General features: G+C 38.6%; 1 protein-coding gene across 2 annotated transcripts in view; it reads left to right on the top strand.

Annotated features, from left to right (window-relative positions):
* Nucleotides 1-13,478, top strand: part of LOC124615827 (general transcription factor 3C polypeptide 5) — a 71,571-nt gene that overhangs the window by 35,486 nt on the left and 22,607 nt on the right. For both annotated transcript variants that reach the window (XM_047143972.1, XM_047143973.1), the window contains exon 4: nucleotides 2,347-2,547. In XM_047143972.1, the coding sequence (XP_046999928.1) occupies nucleotides 2,347-2,547 (201 nt within the window). The remainder of the gene's footprint in view (nucleotides 1-2,346; nucleotides 2,548-13,478) is intronic.

Raw genomic sequence — 13,478 nt, 5'->3', positions numbered from 1 at the left:
GTAGCTGTAAGCCCAGTGCTGTTCACACCTATGTACTCACAATCAGTCATGCTCATACAGTTCCAATAAGCTATTAATTGCATATTAATTTGTGTGATTTCATAGCAGTGTCAGGTGTTTGGAGAAAAACTGAGTAAGTGAACAAGGTATGAACTGCAAACAATTATACTAATGTGTATCATACAGGTTCTATCTCTGAAAATGTTCAAGATAGACTATGCCATCAGAACTTCTTTGCTTCAAATGAACATTTTTGCTGCTTTCCAGGATACCAAAATCTACTCCTTATTAAAATGCCACCCATAATAGTGAGAGGAGGGAAGCACTTTAATTACTACTGACACTGAGCAAGAAAAATATACGGTATCTCAAGTTCTGTCTGTAGTTGGAAAGTGGTAATAGTGAATTCTCAGTCATACCATCAGAGCAACTTAATAATTTGAGGCTTCACCATTCACAAGTATGAAGACAAGTGAAACTAGAAAAATTCAGTCACAGCTAATGAAAGTTCACATAGTAATTTAGCTGTTCAATATGATGAGATACTCAACTTTGATATCCTTGGGGGTTGTTGCTTCAGAAAGTCATAAATCCTTGCATTACTGTAGTAGCAAATTTGAAATAAAACACGAAGTCTAATATTTTTATTGTCATGTATTGTGACTGATAACCAAGTACATAGGTGGAATATGCATTGGCCGTCTGACAGCCTCTGAAAGACTCTCACACAAACCACTTCCAAAAGATAAAAATGCAGGCAGGCAGACCCTATGGCTCATGTGTCGCTTCATTTTATATAAAACAAAACAAGTGAATATGTTATTGAATTTGAGATTTACAAAATAACAATTAAGTCATGAGATAATTTTGGTTACATGTCTCAAACAACAGGCCACAGGTTGCCTGCCCTACATGTTCTAATATTCTATTTGGAAATGTTTACTTAATTTCACATATAATTTCAGTGAATTTACTGCACAACAATTTAAATTATATTTTAGTTAATTATAAACAAATTACTTTGAATGAAATATTACTAACAGTACTTTGGTTTGCTCTCAAGTAGAGCTATCATTTTAGATGATAATAATGAATGAACATTGTAGCTTTTCAGAAATAAGGGAGAAGTAAGTTTTCAAGAATATGGGGTGCAACATGATTGGACAGTTCACATCAAGAAATTTCAAAGTTGAATAAATATTAAACAGATTATCCACTTTAGCTGCTAATATAAATCAGGTAGTCTATTAATGTGAAATTTAACCCGAGGTAATAAATTCATGTGTACTAATTTATTAAAGGGCAGTTTGTTACTGTAACTGGGTATAGACATAACAGTATAAAGTCCAGAAAGTTGATAATTCAAGCCAAAATGACCTCTTCTGAGGATGTTGACATGAGGAAGGAATTTCAGATAGGGATGGGAAAGTAGTCCTATTTCATTTACGCTCATAATAATAAAATCTGATGGCTGAGGAAAAGTCAAGTTGCATGCTTATGTTTGTTTTGAGGAGAGTAACTGAGGAACAGTCCAAATGCTACAACCTGCAGCTGAAAAATTACAAATGAAAAGTTTGAAGGAAAATGGTTGTAGTTATGACACTTAACAATGATGTACTAGGCACTGTTCTGATCACTGATAAATCACAGGTATTGTTCAGCCTAAGATTTGTGGGACCATCTGTTTATATTAGTGGAACTAGTGCAAGTTTAAAGATTCACAGGAACATTCTGTAAGTAATCTGTCATTTAAATACTCATCAAATATAGGAGGAATAATTCCTTTGGTGTTTTGTTTGGAAATCATTTTTTTAAGTGTGTGTTCACATATTTAATGTTCCACTCCCTCTGTTGAATAAGTTCTCTGTTGCTTGATTTTTAAATGACTGACCCTGAGACTAAAGAACTATTTGCTATGCATTGGGACTCGGGGCAAGTAAGGCTAGCAACCTGCTTCCCTGGTACTTTAAATATGATGCTGGCAACAATCAGAGCAAAATGCCTCGGACCTTTGGAGGTGACGGAGTCCCACCTCTAACTGACAAACCAGGGACTCCTAAGATACGACTTGGCAATGTTAGCATTGTATAGGGGATCATGGAGGAATTTTATAAGGGGGGCTATGCTGAAAGGCATAATCAGTCTTAAATGATGATGATGATGAAATGGAATATTTTGTAAATTTTACAATGATCAATTAGTGGAAAATCGTGTGGTATGCCTATATTTGGATTACTGTATATGAAGTTGATTTGGTTACAGTGGTCATTATTTTTTATCTAATGGGTAGCAAAATGTACTCTTATGAATTTTTGATGTTGAAATGTGATTCTCTTTTTTTTCCAGTCATACCTGTACCGGAAGGAGACTAGCGATGATGCAAATGTACCTCATAATATAATAGGAAGAACAAGACGCAGGAGGTCAGGTCATGCCATTTTTGTTACATATGACATCACTAAGGTACCAAAGAGACCTCGTGAAATTGCTGTGAAATGCTTACAACTCAAATTCTTAACAGGAGAACATTACAGAAAAATGCAAGAGGTACATTTATACTTGCAATACAGCCCTTATCTTTTTTTTTTCCTTTCGGCTTCTGTGAAAATATCTGGAAGATGAACACCACAGTCAGCTACTCAGTAAGTGGCAGTGTGTGTATATTTACAGTGTGGGATTGGAATCAGGCATAAATTACACATTCATTACAAAGGTGAAGAAGATCTGAAGTTTAAACTCTTAAACTCAATTCTTGGAAATTAGTTTGAACTAAGCTTGTGGACACTTGTATTATGTATATAGAGAGCACCGAGGTGTTGATCGGCCAGTATGCCAGCTGGTATAAGGCATTGCGTGCTGAGATATTTGGTAATATATTGGAGAATATTGGGTCAAAGATGTTCAGCTGTAAAAGTTTGAAATTTAAGATTTTCAATATCATTATTTTTCCTAGATTATATATACTTACTCCCCAATTTATTAAATGTCTGATGATACGAGAATTTGTAGAAGTTTTCTGGATTACAACTCTGGAATGGTTCTGTGTCAGTTGCTTTAAGAAGATGCTTTGTGTGTGTCACTGCTCCGTTTGTGAATATACCTTTCTTGAATGTCACTGAGCTTCACCCCTCGTCATTGTCTAAAAACTGAATGGCTCTCTCAAGCTGTGTGGTGATTTTAAGGCTATGAATGACAAGTTGATTGTAGATCCATTTTCAATGCCACCACCAGAGTACCTGTTCTCCAGGATTCAAAAAGGAGACTGTTATATGAAGGTTCTGACCATCAGCATCCTCTTGTTGCCCTGTGTTGAACTTAATGATGTTTGGAGTAAGTTAGGAATTTGGATGGCTAGTCACATTTTCACAGTACTTGGCACATTGAAATAATGACACTCTGCAGTGACTGATAGGGACAGTCAAATTTTAATAACCAGTTCTGTTGGTAATAAAAATCTCATCCTTTTTTTTGTGTTCTTTGTTGTATGTTGATGGCTCGTTGTTCTCTTCCTTTCTGTGGTTCATCTTTGTATAATTATTTAGAGAATGATCATGTTACTACTGCAATAACAGTGTGAAATCTGGTTGACTTTCTGCAGAACTATACATATATTTCCAGTCATTTCACTTCACCGTACAAATCAATAAAACACACACAACTTGTTCTCCATCCTCACACTTCAGACTCAACAATACAACCAGTTGTACAAAAGAACAAAGATTTTCCTCTGCAACATGTAGCAAAGAAATTACTATCATATATCACTCTATTTATGCAAAATATTCTTTGGGACATACATTTCATAGATAAAATACAATTAATTGTCTATCATTTTTGAATGTCCATAATTATCAGAGAGAGAGAGAGAGAGAGAGAGAGAGAGAGAGAGAGAGAGAGAGAGAGAGAGAAAAGCACGAATATGAGAGAAATTTTGATACGAAATAATAAAACTGGTTATCCCAACACCTTTTGGGGTATACAAATTAATATTCAGTGGTGCTTCATTATATGATATACAACATTTTGACTCCCTTAGCATCACCACTTCATTCAGATAAGGTCAAAAACAAAGTTCTGTTTTACTGATTTCATTTCTTGCAAATTTTTAAAAAAGAAATGCAAAGTCTAACTATTTACCTGTTGATCGCTCTCAAATTATTACCAAATATTATGTAACATATATGGGATGGGCAAAATATGGTACATATAACAGTAATTATATTGTATTTAGCATGACAGTAGAACTTGAATTTCAAGAGAATGTCTGTATACCAATATTTATAAATCTGTCTTTAAAAGGTGAAATATCATTGATCAAAAGAAAACATATTATTTGAAGTTTTTATGAAGAAAATGTAGCAAAGTGCTTTAGATCAGAAGAGAGAATTAATGTATTTAGTTAGGAACTATCCTATTTCTCATAACAGCAATGAAGTGTCTTTGCAACAACTTTTTATACTGTCTTACTTTTTATGCTCTCTTACTTATTATACTGTCTTACTTCTGAACTCTCAGCATATAAAAATACGCTATAACAAACATTATTTCTTGCTCTGTTTTGCAAGACCCTTAAAAGAAAATTTTAAGAGCACAGGGGGAACAGAACCCCGATAGTTAGAATAGGGTGCACCAGAAATTAAGAATGGATACACCAACTAGGGAAGGCACCACTCACCATGTGGTGTGCCTATCAAAGTCAGCAGACCCCCTACCTATTCCGTGTGCAAAATTATCAGTTTTATCACTCATTTAGTCCTTTACTCTTTGATTGTTACAAACATTTCACATTTATTAATTTTCATGTCACATAATTGATTATACATTAACATATGAAAAATTACTTTTCAACTCTCTTGAATTATGTTGCAGGATGAGATAACTAGCTCATTCTTACCATGTTTTCTTGAAAACTGAATTATTTTCTTATTTATGTAAAAATATTCCCTATAAATTACGCCAAAAATGTCAACAACACTGAAATCTGCTTTAAAGTGCTGTTCGTTAACTATTTGTCAGTATTAAATTTAAAATTCTTCTTGCACATCTACATAAAGTACACGGATTCAATGGGACAACATGAAAATTCAAGACATATACAAAACAATATCAAACAAAAAAATCTATAATAGTAAACACAAGTAAATTATATACAGAACAAGAAATTTCAGTTGTTTCGTAAGAAATGATTTGATGCCTTCCACACACATTCCCAAAACTAGTACACAAAAAATGTCAGTGTTTCATTGGATAACAAATAATTCTATACACCAAAAGGAGATGCTCTAATTGTCATTTTTCAGCTTCCAGAGTCTTTTTTACCCTAATAACATGACTAAAAAAACATAGAAATGACACAAGTACTAATTTGTTATATACCACAAAGAAAGTTATATTAAGAACTGAATAAATGTTCAGGAATTAATTGAGTCTTTCACTTAAAGCTCACTCTAAACATTGACAAATAACACTGTGAAAAAGTAAACTAATTACTTCTCATGAAATAACGTAATAAAAAAATACAAATCAAGACTTATTTACAGTATGCAGAAGAGTAACACAACACAAGCAAAAATAGTAAGTTACCACATTTCAATTGTTTGCACAAAAGGTATGAAAAAATGTAGCTACAAAGTTCTTTGTTTATGATAGAAAACATTTTGTTTCTACGACGTTCCAGTAAGAGTCTTTTTCATTAGTTACCTCTACCTTTTTGTGTGTATGGTTTCAATGAGGCAACATTTTTAGCTCAAGAAGCTTTTTTGATTTAGGACAAATCAATCGTTAGGCATTGGGATGTGGGTTCTCAGTGACCTCAAATGGACCAATATAGATACCAGAAAACGTTTTTTAACTGAAATGTTAACATTTTAGATTTCTCATGTGATTCGACAAGAATATAGTCTCCAATGTTGAACTTACTAATTTTGATCTTATTATTTTGTCTTTTCTTTTGTATCTCTCCCCACTTTTTCATGGTTCTCTCACAACTCCCTCCCCTTCTCGAGCAGACATGACAGCACATGGTGTATAATCTATTAATTTAGAGATAACATTTGCTGGTTTATTGTGATACATAACTTCAAAATGTGAAAATCCTGTAGAACTGTGTAGCAAACTATTTGGTACATCTTCAAAATCACTGATGTATTCATACCATGTAGGGTGTTTGTGGCTACAACGTAAATGATTAATTTCATGCTTATATCTCTCTGCTGAATTGGATAAAGCATTATAAACTGAAATAATGACTTCCAACACTTAGGTAGAAACTGTGATCCATTGTCTGACAGGATTAATTTAGGTTTTCCTATATTTTTGACATAACCTTTTTCAATTTTGGCAATAACCTCCTTACTTGTAGCTTTTCTGACAGGATATAATTTTATAAATTTGGAGAAAACATCAACCGTAGCAAAAATATAACAATAACCACTTTTACTTTTTGGTAAACTCCCATAAAAATCCACAGCAGTTAAATCCATAGATTTCTCAGGTGAAACGTAGTAGGTGAATATGGATTGGGGGTAAGAAATGAAAGAGGAAGCCGCCTGGTAGAATTTTGCACATAGCACAACTTAATCCTAGCTAACACTTGGTTCAAGAATCATGAAAGAAGGTTGTATACATGGAAGAAGCGTGGAGATACTGACAGATTTCAGATAGATTATATAATGGTAAGACAGAGATTTAGGAACCAGGTTTTAAATTGTAATACATTTCCAGGGGCAGATGTGGACTCTGACCACAATCTATTGGTTATGACCTGTAGATTAAAACTGAAGAAACTGCAAAAAGGTGGGAATTTAAGGAGATGGGACCTGGATAAACTGAAAGAACCAGAGGTTGTACAGAGTTTCAGGAGAGCGTAAGGGAACAAATAGCAGGAATGGGGGAAAGAAATACAGTAGAAGAAGAATGGGTAGCTTTGAGGGACGAAGTAGTGAAGGCAGTAGAGGATCAAGTAGGTAAAAAGACAAGGGCTAGTAGAAATCCTTGGGTAACAGAAGAGATACTGAATTTAATTGATGAAAGGAGAAAATATAAAAATGCAATAAATGAAGCAGGCAAAAAGGAATACAAACGTCTCAAAAATGAGATCGATAGGAAGTGCAAAATAGCTAAGCAGGGATGGCTAGAGGATAAATGTAAGGATGTAGAGGCTTATCTCACTCGGGGTAAGATAGATACCGCCTACAGAAAAATTAAAGAGACCTTTGGAGAAAAGAGAACCACTTGTATGAATATCAAGAGCTCAGATGGAAACCCAGTTCTGAGCAAAGAAGGGAAAGCAGAAAGGTGGAAGGAGTATATAGAGGGTCTATACAAGGGCGATGTACTTGAGGACAATATTATGGAAATGGAAGAGGATATAGATGAAATGGGAGATATGATACTGCGTGAAGAATTTGACAGAGCACTGAAACACCTGAGTTGAAACAAGGCCCCGGGAGTAGACAACATTCCATTAGAACTACTGACGGCCTTGGGAGACCCAGTCCTGACAAAACTCTACCATCTGGTGAGCAAGATGTATGAGACAGGCGAAATACCCTCAGACTTCAAGAAGAATATAAAATTCCAATCCCAAAAAAAGCAGGTGTTGACAGATGTGAAAATTACCGAACTATCAGTTTAATAAGTCACAGCTGCAAAATACTAACACGAATGCTTTACAGACGAATGGAAAAACTAGTAGAAGCCGACCTTGGGGAAGGTAAGTTTGGATTCTGTAGAAATATTGGAACACGTGAGTCAATACTGGCCCTATGGCTTATCTTAGAAGCTAGATTAAGGAAAGGCAAACCTATGTTTCTAGCATTTGTAGACTTAGAGAAAGCTTTTGACAATGTTGACTGGAATACTCTCTTTCAAATTCTAAAGGTGGCAGGGGTGAAATATAGGGAGCGAAAGGCTATTTACTATTTGTATAGAAACCAAATGGCAGTTATAAGAGTCGAGGGGCATGAAAGGGAAGCAGTGGTTGGGAAGGGAGTGAGACAGGGTTGTCGCCTCTCCCCGATGTTATTCAATGTGTATATTGAGCAAGCAGTGAAGGAAACAAAAGAAAAATTCAGAGTAGGTATTAAAATCCATGGAGAAGAACTAAAAACTTTGAGGTTCGCCGATGACATTGTAATTCTGTCAGAGATAGCAAAGGACTTGGAAGAGCAGTTGAACGGAATGGATAGTGTCTTGAAGGGAGGATATAAGATGAACATCAACAAAAGCAAAACGAAGATAATGGAATGTAGTCAAATTAAGTCGGGTGATGTTGAGGGTATAAGATTAGGAAATGAGACACTTAAAGTAGTAAAGGAGTTTTGCTATTTGGGGAGCAAAATAACTGATGATGGTCGAAGTAGAGAGGATATAAAATGTAGACTGGCAATGGGAAGGAAAGCGTTTCTGAAGAAGAGAAATTTCTTAACATCGAGTATTGATTTAAGTGTCAGGAAGTCGTTTCTGAAAGTATTTGTATGGAGTGTAGCCATGTATGGAAGTGAAACATGGACAATAAATAGTTTTTAATAAATAGTTTAGACCAGAAGAGAATAGAAGCTTTCGAAATGTGGTGCTACAGAAGAATGCTGAAGATTGGATGGGTAGATCACATAACTGATGAAGAGGTATTGAATAGAATTTGTGGCACAACTTGACTAGGAGAAGGGATCGGTTTGTAGGACATGTTCTGAGGCATCAAGGGATCACCCATTTAGTATTGGAGGGCAGCGTGGAGGGTAAAAAACGTAGAGGGAGACCAATACATGATTACACCAAGCAGATTCAGAAGGATGTAGGTTGCAGTAGGTACTGGGAGATGAAGAAGCTTGCACAGGATAGAGTAGCATGGAGAGCTGCATCAAACCAGTCTCAGGACTGAAGACCACAACAACAACAACATATTTTGCATTTTCTCTTGACAGGTGCTGTTATTTACCTTGACTCTCTGACACCTGTCAAATATATATATATATATATATGATGACGAGGCAACCATTGGTTGCGAAAGCTAGAATTTTGTGTGTATGTTTGTGTTTGTTTGTGTGTCTATCGACCTGCCAGCGCTTTTGTTTGGTAAGTTTCATCATCTTTCTTTTTAGATATATATATATATATATATATATATATATATATATATATATATATATATATATATATATATATATAATGGAAGGAAACATTCCACGTGGGAAAAATTATATAAAAAAATATAAAAATATAAAATTATATATAAAAACAAAGATGAGGTGACTTACCGAACAAAAACGCTGGCAGGTCGTCTTCCCCTCTCCTTCCCTCTTTCCTGATGAGGCAACAATTTGTTGCGAAAGCTTGAATTTTGTGTGTATGTTTGTGTTTGTCTATCGACCTGCCAGCGTTTTTGTTCGGTAAGTCACCTCATCTTTGTTTTTATATATATATATATATATATATATATATATATATATATATATATATATATATATATATAAAAACACAGATGATGTGACTTACCGAACGAAAGTGCTGGCAGGTTGATAGACACACAAACAAACACAAACATACACACGAAAATCAAGCTTTCGCAACAAACTGTTGCCTCATCAGGAAAGAGGGATGGAGAGGTAAAGACGAAAGAATGTGGGTTTTAAGGTAAAGGGTAAGGAGTCATTCCAATCCCGGGAGCGGAAAGACTTACCTTAGGGGGAAAAAAGGACAGGTATACACTCGCGCGCACACACACACACACACACACACACACATATCCATCCGCACATACACAGACACAAGCAGAGATATATATATACAAACAGACACACAAAATTCAAGCTTTCGCAACCCACAGTTGCTTCATCAGGAAAGAGGGAAGGAGAGGAAAAGATGAAAGGATGTGGGTTTTAAGGGAGAGGGTAAGGAGTCATTCCAATCCCGGGAGCGGAAAGACTTACCTTAGGGGGAAAAAAGGACAGGTATACACACACACACACACACACACACACACACACACACATATACAGACACAAGCAGACATTTGTAAAGGCAAAGAGTTCGGGCAGAGATGTCAGTCGAGGCGGAAGTACAGAGGCAAAGATGATGTTGAATGACAGGTGAGGTATGAGCGGGGCAACTTGAAATTAGCGGAGGTTGAGGCCTGGTGGGTAACGGGAAGAGAAGATATACTGAAGGGCAAGTTCCCATCTCCGGAGTTCTGACAGGTTGGTGTTAGTGGGAAGTATCCACATAACCCGGACGGTGTAACACTGTGCCAAGATGTGCTGGCTGTGCACCAAGGCATGTTTAGCCACAGGGTGATCCTCATTACCAACAAACACTGTCTGCCTGTGTCCATTCATGCGAATGGACAATTTGTTGCTGGTCATTCCCACACAGAAAGCTTCACAGTGTAGGCAGGTCAGTTGGTAAATCACGTGGGTGCTTTCACACGTGGCTCTGCCCTTGATTGTGTAGACCTTCCGGGTTACAGGAGTAGGTGGTGGTGGGAGGGTGCATGGGACAGGTTTTACACCGGGGGTGGTTACAAGGGTAGGAGCCAGAGGGCAGGGAAGGTGGTTTGGGGATTTCATGGGGATGAACCAAGAGGTTACAAAGGTTAGGTGGATGGCGGAAAGACACTCTTGGTGGAGTGTGGAGGATTTAATGAAGGATGGATCTCATTTCAGGGCAGGATTTGAGGAAGTCGTATCCGTGATGGAGAGCCACATTCAGAGTCTGATCCACTCTCGGAAAGTATCCTGTCACAAGTGGGGCACTGTTGGGGTTCTTCTGTGGGAGGTTCTGGGTTTGAGGGGATGAGGGAGTGGCTCTGGTTATTTGCTTCTGTACCAGGTCGGGAGGGTAGTTGCAGGATGCAAAAGCTGTTTTCAAGTTGTTTGTGTAATGGTTCAGGGAGTCCAGACTGGAGCAGATTCGTTTGCCACGAAGACCTAGGCTGTATGGAAGGGACCGTTTGATATGGAATGGGTGGCAGCTGCCATAATGGAGTTACTGTTGCTTGTTGGTGGGTTTGATGTGGACGGACGTGTGAAGCTGGCCATTGGACAGGTGGAGGTCAACGTCAAGGAAAGTGGCATGGGATTTGGAGTAGGACCAGGTGAATCTGATGGAACCAAAGGAGTTGAGGTTGGAGAGGAAATGGAGTTCTTCTTCACTGTGAGTCCAGATCATGAAGATGTCATCAATAAATCTGTACCAAACTTTGGGTTGGCAGGCCTGGGTAACCAAGAAAGCTTCCTCTAAGTGACCCATAAATAGGTTGGCGTACGAGGGGGCCATCCTGGTACCCATTCCTGTTCCCTTTAATTGTTGGTATGTCTGGCCTTTGAAAGTGAAGAAGTTGTGAGTCAGGATGAAGCTGGCTAAGGTAATGAGGAAAGAGGTTTTAGGTAGGGTGGCAGGTGATCGGCATGAAAGGAAGTGCTCCATCGCAGCGAGGCCCTGGACGTGCGGAATATTTGTGTGTAAGGAAGTGGCATCAATGGTTACAAGGATGGTTTCCGGGGGTAACAGATTGGGTAAGGATTCCAGGCATTTGAGAAAGTGGTTGGTGTCTTTGATGAAGGATGGGAGACTGCATGTAATGGGTTGAAGGTGTTGATCTACGTAGGCAGAGATACGTTCTGTGGGGGCTTGGTAACCAGCTACAATGGGGCGGCCGGGATGATTGGGTTTGTGAATTTTAGGAAGTAGGTAGAAGGTAGGGGTGCGGGGTGTCGGTGGGGTCAGGAGGTTGATGGAGTCAGGTGAAAGGTTTTGTAGGGGGGCTAAAGTTCTGAGGATTCCTTGAAGCTCCGCCTGGACATCAGGAATGGGATTACCTTGGCAAACTTTGTATGTAGTGTTGCCTGAAAGCTGACTCAGTCCCTCAGCCACATACTCCCGACGATCAAGTACCACGGTCGTGGAACCCTTGTCCGCCGGAAGAATGATGATGGATCGGTCAGCCTTCAGATCACGGATAGCCTGGGCTTCAGCAGTGGTGATGTTGGGAGTAGGATTAAGATTTTTCAAGAAGGAACCTAAGTAGCATAGTAAAGTTGTAGAGTGAAGAGAAGTAGGGGAAAAAAGAAAAGTGTAACAATACTAATTTTAGAACAACAAAGATATGGAATCACAAGACTTACTCATAAAAACAAAAATATATAACCACAGTACGGTACAACATTGAACAGTGTGCATGTAAATGTGGGTGTCAATTACAACATTTTAATAACCTCAGTGAAATTATTTCAGTATTTTTTTCTTTTTAAACCAAGTTGCTCATTCAGTTTTTTATCTGGGTGTGTAAAGACGTTAGAAAAGATTTGTAACACTGTTCTTAACCTTTCTTAGAAAATCCTCAACCTCACAGAAGTTTCAGTCCTGTCCAAATCCATTTAGCCCTACACTCAAATTTAACCATGTTAGACTTATCAAAGACCTACCCTCCATCCCCCAATCCCTGCAATGGAAACATTTCTTTGCCACCAACCCTTCCAAACAAAGCCAACCAATCCCAACACTGATCCCTGCCTGTCCCAGTTCATATCAGCATCCAACTGTGATCCTCTCTCCTCCCACCAGATCAACCTCTGGTCACCTTCCACGAATTCATTACATCTAACTTGGTCTCACCATTGTTCCCCAGGTCCCTTCCTAAGAACACCAACCATTCAGCAGAGGAAGGTCAGCCATATGCATTCTCAAAACACGTCCTAACTTAATCTTCCTCTCTGCAGACAAATGCTCCACTACTGTTAATGATGAATTGCAGTGCCTATCTGGCAGAAGGCCTCTGCCAGTTGTCTGGCCAGCCTATCTATAAACACTGTCAAAGCAGTCCCATCCCAGAAGTCCAACATAACCTCCAATCCCTGCTTAAAGCCTTTGGCCCTTCCCAAGGCCAAGCCAACTGCGAAAGCAGCATTGTCGCATACCAGCTCTACTGCAACCTCTGCACAGTTTTTTATATTGGAATGATAACCAACTAGCTGATCACCAGGGTGAACAGCCACCTCCAAACTGTGGCCAAGAGTGAAGTTGACCACTCTGTTGCACCATATGAAGCTGAATGTAACAGGCTCTATTTCAGTGGCAGCTTCAGAGGGCGGGCCATCTGGCTCCTCCCACCCACCACTAGCTTCACGGGACTGCATAGACAGGAGTTATTCTTACAACACATTCTCAATTCTTGAAATTATCTTGTCCTCAACCCACGGTAACCTTCGATAACCTACTCTCACCACTCCCTCCACCCAACTTTTTCTGCTTCCACTGTCCTATCACCTCCTCCCTTTTCATGTACCACCATCATCACTGTGTGCCACCCTCTGCCAATGAACCTGCCCAACCTTTTCCCTTCTCCACTCCTGTCCTCTTCTGCTCCCTATACCCCCAGCCCACCCCCCACATACACACCCCTCCTCCTGAGACTGCACCTCCAGTCTCATTAGGCCACCATTTAGTCCCTGCATGCCCTGCCAGACAGCACTCTTCTGTCT

The sequence above is a fragment of the Schistocerca americana genome, chromosome 5 (genome assembly GCF_021461395.2).
Source record: "Schistocerca americana isolate TAMUIC-IGC-003095 chromosome 5, iqSchAmer2.1, whole genome shotgun sequence".
NCBI classification, from domain to species: domain Eukaryota; kingdom Metazoa; phylum Arthropoda; class Insecta; order Orthoptera; family Acrididae; genus Schistocerca; species Schistocerca americana.
Note: the sequence above shows the minus strand (reverse complement) of the source record. Positions and strands in the feature narration are given on the sequence as shown.